Source organism: Oryctolagus cuniculus, chromosome 1 (genome assembly GCF_964237555.1).
Source record: "Oryctolagus cuniculus chromosome 1, mOryCun1.1, whole genome shotgun sequence".
Classification (NCBI taxonomy): Eukaryota; Metazoa; Chordata; class Mammalia; order Lagomorpha; family Leporidae; genus Oryctolagus; species Oryctolagus cuniculus.
The window spans coordinates 117,122,133-117,130,868 of record NC_091432.1 but is presented as its reverse complement, the minus strand read 5'-3'; the positions used below and the strand labels follow the sequence as shown (position 1 = coordinate 117,130,868).

Sequence of the window (8,736 nt, the reverse complement as noted above, 5' to 3'; positions counted from 1 at the left end):
GCCATTCTATGAGTCTGCTGTGTATCTCGCTTCCCATGTTGGATCGTTCTCTCCCTCTTTCATTCTATCGGTTAGTAGTTGCAGACAATAGTCTTGTTTATGTGATCCTTTTGGCTCTTAGTCCTATCATTATATTGTGAACAGAAATTGATCACCAGGACTAGTGAGATGGCATTGGTACATGCCACCTTGATGGGATTGAATTGGAATCCCCTGGTATGTTTCTAACTCTACCATTTGGGGCAAGTCAGCTTGAGCTTGTCCCAAATTATACATCTCCTCCCACTCTTATTCCCACTCTTATTTTTAACAGGGATCACTTTTCAGTTAAGTTTCAACACTTAAGAATAACTGTGTATTAATTACAGAATTAAACCAGTAGTATTAAGTAGAACAGAGAAAAAAATACTAAGAGGGATAACGTGTTAAGTTGTTCATCAACAGTCAGGGCAAGAGCTGATCAAGTAACCATTTCTAATAGTGTTCATTTCACTTTAACAGGTTTCCTTTTTGGTGTTCAGTCAGTTGTCACCAATCAGGGAGAACATATGATATTTGTCCCTTTGAGACTGGCTTAATTCACTCAGCATGATGTTTTCCAGATTCCTCCATTTTGTTGCAAATGACCAGATTTCATTGTTTTTGACTGCTGTATAGTATTCTATAGAGTACATATCCCATAATTTCTTTATCCAGTCTGCTGTTGATGGGCACTTAGGTTGATTCCAGGTGTTAGCTGTTGTGAATTGAGCTGCAATAAACATTAATGTGTAGACAGCTTGTTTGTTTGCCAATTTACTTTCTTTTGGGTAAATTCCAGGGAGTGGGATGGCTGGGTTGTATGGTAGGGTTATATTCAGGTTTCTGAGGAATCTCCAGACTGACTTCCATAGTGGCTTAACCAGTTTGCATTCCCACCAACAGTGGGTTAGTGTCCCTTTTTCCCCACATCCTCGCCAGCATCTGTTGTTGGTAGATTTCTGAATGTAAGCCATTCTAACCGGGGTGAGGTAAAACCTCATGTGGTTTTGATTTGCATTTCCCTGATTGCTAGTGATCTTGAATATTTTTTCATGTGTCTATTGGCCATTTGGATTTCCTCTTTTGAAAAATGTCTATTGAGGTCCTTGGCCCATCTCTTAAGTGGGTTGTTTGTTTTCTTGTTGTGGTGTTTCTTGATCTCTTTGTAGATTCTGGTTATTAATCCTTTATCTGTAGCATAGTTTGCAAATATTTTTCCCATTCTGTCAGTTGCCTCTTCACTCTCCTGACTGTTTCTTTTGAAGTACAGAAACTTCTCAATTTGATGCAATCCCAATAGTTAATTTTGGTTTGATTGCCTGCACCTCCAGGGTCTTTTCTAGGAAGTCTTTGCCTGTGCCAATATCTTGAATGGTTTCTCCAATGTTCTCTAATAACTTGATGGTGTCGGCTCGTATATTTAGGTCTTTAATCCACGTTGAGTGGATTTTTGTGTAAGGTGTAAGTTAGGGGTCTTGCTTCATGATTCTGCACGTGGAAATCCAGTTTTCCCATCACCATTTATTGAATAGACTGTCCTTGCTCCAGGAATTGGTTTTAGATCCTTGATCAAATATAAGTTGGCTATAGATGTTTGGGTTGATTTCTGGTGTTTCAATTCTGTTCCATTGGTCTATCCATCTGTTTCTGTACCAGTACCATGCTGTTTTGATTACAACTGCCTTGTAGTATGTCCTGAAATCTGGTATTGTGATGGCTCTGGCTTTGTTTTTGTTGTACAAGATTGCTTTAGCTATTCGAGGTCTCCTGTATCTCCATATGAATTTCAGCATCATTTTTTCTAGATCTGAGAAGAATCAGACAACATATTTCTTTAACATGAATTTGGGCTATTCATAAAATCTAATCAAAATATGTATTATGAGGTATTATTTAAGTATTTCAGACTATATTCATTGAAACACAGTGAAATTAGTGGACATTTTTAAAAAGGAATACAAAACAAGATTAAAATGTGTGAAGTTAACAATTGAATTCGACATAGTCTAGAGGTCAATAAAAAAAGAAACAAATCACAAAAATTATACTAAATTATGTTGTAATTTTGATATTTCAAAAATTTTGAGATACAGATAAAGAAAGGCTTTCAGTCAAGGTAAAATTATATATAATAATTGTATTATTTCATTTTAACAATAATATTTTGAGAATTTACCCAAAGGAAATGAAATCTGTTTATGAAAGAGTTATCTGTACCCCTTTGTTTATAACAGTTCAACTCCCAGTAACTCAGATATGCAGTCAAACCATATGCCAATCAACTGATGAGTGGATAAAGAAATCATGGTGTATATACATTGTGGAATATTACTCAGCCATAAGAAAAAAAAATTAAATGATGTGTTTTGCAGCAAGATGAATGTGACTGGAAACCATTACACTTAGTGAAATAAGTAAATCTCCAAAAGGCAAATATCATATGTTTTTCCTGATTTGTAGTGATTAATATTCAGAGTACAAAACAATCTAATGTATATGAGTGAAATTGTCATTTAAGACTTGATTATTATTTATATCACTTGACTTTACTCTTGAGGAACCATGGTTTTTCTACTTGTTGAATTCTTTATTTAGTGAAAGATTAAGCTGGTGATTATAAAGGAAATTGAAAGTATGTCATTGTAAAAATGAAAAGAAAAATAATAAGAGAAAGCAGGGTGAGTGTGAGGGATTGAGGGAAGATAGAGTGGAAAGTCTCATTATGCTCTTAAAATTATATATATGAAATACATGAAACCTGTTCCCTTTTTATAAATACTTTTTTAAAAATTCTAAAGGTTCATGAACAAATTAACATTTCCTGATATTGCATGATACATTGAAAAATCAGACAATAACACTATCTCTATCAGAAAGTAGTTTCAGGTTACTGCCCATTGAAAGGGCTTGCAGTCTCCAAGTTACCATCCTGCCAGTTTCACTTTCATTGACTTCCTCTTTATTTATTTAATCTGCACATCTCAATTTAGAAATGCTGGCTTGAAGAAAATTGAAAATTTCAAAATAGAATGTAAATTCCTTGGAGTTTTCCAATTGCGGTATGACAAACAAGTAATATGTTTCATTTGAATTATGTTTAAAATAAAATAGTTTAACAATATTATATTTATATTTAAAATATAAAGTTTAACAAATATTATATTGAGCAAATTCTATGGACTAAAATGGCCCAGAGTTAATTAGTCAGATGTATGAATGACCAGAGAATACCTTCTTCAAAAAAAATATCAAGAAAGTATTCCCTGTACCCCTGTTTTTCTCTTTTCCCTTCAGAAACTGACCAGAGGCAATGACAGCAGGAAATCATTCCATAGTGACAGAGTTCCTCCTGGCTGGGCTCACAGAACAGCCAGAGCTGCAGCTGCCCCTCTTCCTCCTCTTCCTGGGAATCTACGTGGTCACTGTTGTCAGTAACCTGGGCATGATCATGCTGATTGGGCTCAGTTCTCACCTGCACACCCCCATGTACTATTTCCTCAGCAGTTTGTCCTTCATTGATCTCTGCCAATCCACAGTCATTACCCCCAAAATGTTGGTCAACTTTGTGACAGAGAAGAACACCATCTCCTACCCTGGATGCATGGCTCAGCTCTACTTCTTCCTTGTTTTTGCTATCGCGGAGTGTCATATGTTGGCTGCGATGGCATATGACCGTTATGTTGCCATCAGTAGTCCGTTGCTTTACAATGTTGTCATGTCCTGTGAAGTCTGTGCCTGGTTGGTTGCTGGGGTGTATATCATGAGTTTGATTGGTGCCACAGCACATACAGCTTGCATGTTAAAAGTGCTATTCTGTAAGGCTGATGTCATCAACCACTACTTCTGTGATCTTTTCCCACTGCTGAGACTATCCTGTTCTAGCACTTATGTTAATGAGATGGTGGTTTTGTGCTTCAGTGCATTCAACATCCTTGTCCCAATCCTGACCATCCTCGGCTCCTATGTATTTATCATTGGCAGCATCCTTGGTATCCACTCCACTGAGGGTAGGTCCAAAGCCTTCAGCACTTGCAGCTCCCACTTTTTAGCTGTTGGTGTATTCTTTGGTTCTCTAGCATTTATGTACCTACAGCCATCATCTGTCAAGTCCCTGGACCAAGGCAAAGTGTCCTCTGTGTTTTATACCATCATTGTGCCCATGCTGAATCCACTTATCTACAGCCTGAGGAATAAAGATGTCATGGTTGCCCTAAGTAAGTTACTTGAAAGAAGTTTTCTGCAAAAATGAATATCTTGTTTAGGAAAAATTATAATTTTTAGTGAAAGTTTGGTAAGAAAACAATCCAGAAACTGCAATGCACGTCCACAAGTAATGAAATTACTGCTAGTATTTGATTACTTGGAATAAAAATGCCAAGGGCAGGAGTGGACTCATAGGATTAGTCATATGAATGGCAGCACCATTTCTGGGATGCCATAGAGGAAAACAAAAAAATGTTTCAAATAAAAAAGGTTTCCATGTGTGTGATCGTATTTCTTTTGTGTACATTTGGGAATTTAAGACAAAACTTTTTTTAATTAAAAGAGGAAAACCATCTAGTCAATATACTCTGGTGTTTTCAATAGCTTTTTTGTAACTGACCTGTTCCACTGAAGTCTATAAGCAAACATTCTTGAAAGTGTAATCTCTATAAAATTATTTTAACCATTTGGAAGATACAAAATTCAATCCCAAATTCTTAGTAAGGACATAGACAGATGTCAGTGAATATGGAGGGAGATTACGAGTGATAAGGAATTTCCTATCCATAATAAGGAAATACTATAATGAAAAAATGCACAGAAATAAATACACAAGATAAACTTTGTGTATTTTGACATGTATTTATGCATTACTCATTTCTTCACAATTTTGGTAATATGATATCACCTTTGTTTCCCTTACAGTCCTATGCTCATTTTCCCTTATCCCAAAGAGATATTGCTTTTTCATGTATATATTGTAAGATTCCCAAATTTAAAAGCTATATTGTTTCACTGTTGTATTTTACATGGGCTAATTATTCACATGGAATAGTTAAAATTGAAAAATTGTCTTGTATTACCTAGTCCTTTTATCTTCAAACTTACTCTCCATTTTGGGCAAAAAATATGCGTTTTTTTCCCCATTGGAAAAGGAGATGTCTCACTGATAAGTTACTCTTCTCCTCCTTGCTCAGTTAACCTCCTGTTAATGTTCTTCGGAACAACTACTAGAAAACTCATGTCATTCCTCCTTGGAGGTAACTAGTCCCAATCATAAGCATCCATAACTCTTGATGTCATCCATCAGTGGCTCAGCTCCCACATTTTGTCATGTTGGTTGTAGAATCTTAATGTTTATTTCTCTTTTCTCCCTAAATTCTTTCTTTCTTTCCTTTGACTCGGAGAGCAGATCTATCAGTTTTATTGTAGAGGCATTTCTAGATAACAATTCTACATGAAACTCAAGGCTGTATTTTTCTGAGGCCTCTTAGCTTCACAGCCTTTGAAACAAGTTGCCTTAAGAGAGCAAGCATAGATACCTCCAAGTAACATCTTGCCCTTCAGGTACATCTCCATTGTGCTGTGCCGAGAAGCATAGCACAGGGCTAACTATTCTTTAACCCATCATAGGCATTCACATTTGCATTTTTAAAGCAAATGCCTCACCCGACAGGCATAAAACTGTGCTTAATTTGTCATAAGATTGTTTCCAAATATGTGACAGGAGTACCATAGAGCGATATCACCTTCATCTTAAACTGGAAATTCAAAACTTGTAATAAGAGAGAGAAGGCTATTCGCCTCTTTGTAAACTAGAGGAGACTCCCTCCTTGTATTTCTGTGAACTAATCACTTACTCTATACCCCATTATTTATACTATAAAATTGTCGATATTGGGGCCAGCACTGTGAGATAGTGGGTTAAGCCTATGCCTGAGGCTCTGGCATCTCATATGGGCACCGGTTTTTGTCCCAGATGCTACTCTTCTGATACAGCTCTTCGCTATGTCATGGGAAAGCAGTAGGAGACGGCCCAAGTGCTTGGGCCCCTGCACCTCTGTGGGAAACCTGGAAGAAGCTCCTGGCTCCTGCCTTCAGACTGGCCCGCCTTTAGCTGTTGCACCCATTTGGGGAGTGAAACAGAAGATGGAAGACCTTTCTGTATGTCTCTGCCTGTAATTCTACCTCTCAAATCAATAAATCTTTAAACAAATGTCTATATGTATATATCTGTCCATATATGTGTATAAGAGTATACTTATGTGAAACAGAAGTGTATATATGTATATTTCTACTAATATTCCTTTGCATTGCTTCCCTATGATGGGATAAAGAAAATGTGGTTAACGTAACTATGGAATACTACTCATCCAAAAAAGTGAAAATCTCTCTTTCACAACAAAATGGATACAACTGAAAACTATTATTCTGAGTGAAATAAGCCAATCTCAAAAAGACAAATATCATATGTTATCTCTGATATGTGGTAGTTAATATATAATACAAAAATATATAAGGATGAAATAGACATCTTCTGTTTTTTTTTTTTTTTTTTTTTTTTTTAGCTCTTGTTTATACTACCATGAAAATGTGGTCTTTCTATTTTTTACTTGTTGAATTTCATGGTGAATGGTGCATTAAGCCTGTGATTATAGAGTGGATTGAAATTATGTTTTTGCAAAAAACATAAAATTAAAAATAAAGGAAGAGAGGAGGGGAGTTGAGGGAGGGAGGAATATATTCTTTTCCTCTAAAAATTTTTTTTCGCAGGCAGAGTGGACAATGAGAGAGAGAGAGACAGAGAGAAAGGTCTTCCTTTTCCATTGGTTCACCCCCAATAGCCGCTGCAGCCGGCACACTGCACTGATCTGAAGCCAGGAGCCAGGTGCTTCTCCTGGTCTCCCATGCAGGTGAAGGGCCCAAGCACTTGGGCCATCCTCCACTGCACTCCTGGGCCACAGCAGAGAGCTGGACTGGAAGAGGAGCAACCAGGACAGAATCCGGCACCCTGACAGGGACTAGAATCCGGGGTGCTGGCGCTGCACGCGGAGGATTAGCCTAGTGAGCCATGGCGCCGGCCTAAAAATTTTAAATATGAAATTTATTAAAAAAGAAAATATTTCTGTGTATTTAGTTTTTATTTTATTACTCTAGGCATTAAACAAACATGCAGAACATTTGTATCTTATTAATTGATGACAAATTTTTTGTTTCAAAACATCAATTTTTATAATAAAGCTGTTAAAAGGTGTTCAGTACAATAAAAAATGTCTGAATCATCTCTAGTGATTGTGAGGATGGGTGGAAGAAAACATTACTAATGTTTGGATACATACCTGATAGATTCCAAAATCTATGTACCACAAAACAAAAAAGAAAGAAAAGTCAGAGACATAGAATTAGGTGACTTAGTACAAAATAGAAATGAAGTACAAATAAATAACTTATTAAGAATCACTACAAAATAAAACACTATCAAACATTTTAATAGTTGAAAAGAGCATGATATATTTGATATATTTTAACACTAGGCACTATGGTAAACTTGGATAATTTCTCCAATGCAAATGCATGTTAATTTCCAGAGGAAAATATCAGGTACCATTAGTGGCCATTGGTACAGCACAGAAGCAGACTTTAGATAGAAACAGTTTCACCTTTTGTGTTAATTATGATTAGGCCTGCTAGTTCATCACACACACACACACACACACACACACACACACCATGCTACCTTCAACTAAAAGGTAATTCAGAGGTGGAAGAGAGGCTCATCACCTGGTTATGAACTATAGCTTTAAGCTTTCTATCTTAATGAATTCTGATCTATCCTTCATTTCCACCACCCAGCCAGAAGACTTAAATATTTGGAAAAAGGAAGTGTCCCTTCCCTGAAAGAACACAGCCTGGAAACGGTGGAGCTCACTTCTGCCTATCTTGCTCTTGGTATGGACTCAGTCAAGCAGACAGACCTAGCTACAAAAGAGACTGAAGAATGCCATGATGGCCAATATGGCCATGTACTAAACTCAGATTCAAAACAGTCTTCACTGAAGAAGAAATGGACAATGAAGTCCAGGAATAAGTAACATTTTCTTACACAATTCCCAATATTCATGTGCAGTCAAAGATGACATTATGTTGTGGTTTTCTCCAGAATTTAACATTTGGATTTAGCATTGCATATAAGAAAAATGATAGTGTGAGATTAATGAAATACAATATGTAATGAACAAATAAAATGGTAATACTTCAATAGCTATTAAGATCTGCTATAAAATGCATGTCATGCTGGGTGGGGTGATATCTGTAATATTATCCTGTAAGATCTCAATTCGGGGTTCAGCCCTACAGCCTTATCTTCATTCATGTTGCTTCCACATCTCTGACTCTATCACACTTTCAAAATTTATACACTTTGAATGACAAGCACAAGTGTTTAATTCTCATGCATTTTCATAATAATCAGATACATTGCTTTGTTCAGCAAGCATACTACATATCATAATAATGATGCCTTCTCAGGTATTGTTTATAGTCAATGAAGGCTTCTGGGTATTATTCCTATAAAATTGTCAAAATTGTGAGGACATAAATTGGCCTTGAATTGTATATTTATGTTCTTATGAATTTTATTTATAAGAAATTCTTGCCAAAGAGTTAAGAAGTATTCTTTTACTAAGGTTTTACTCTTTCTCAGAAACTTTCAAAAAATATATATATATATAT

General features: G+C 36.2%; 1 protein-coding gene across 1 annotated transcript; it reads left to right on the top strand.

Annotated features, from left to right (window-relative positions):
- Nucleotides 1-3,331: 3,331 nt before the first annotated feature.
- LOC100347870 (olfactory receptor 8G1-like) lies at nucleotides 3,332-4,270 on the top strand. Its single transcript, XM_008266932.3, has one exon. It carries the CDS (start codon nucleotides 3,332-3,334, stop codon nucleotides 4,268-4,270), a length of 939 nt encoding a protein of 312 aa, XP_008265154.2.
- Nucleotides 4,271-8,736: the final 4,466 nt, after the last annotated feature.

Coding starts and splice junctions, on each gene's coding strand:
- LOC100347870 (XM_008266932.3), top strand. CDS start 3,332: ATGACAGCAGGAAATCATTCCATAGTGACAGAGTTCCTCCTGGCTGGG.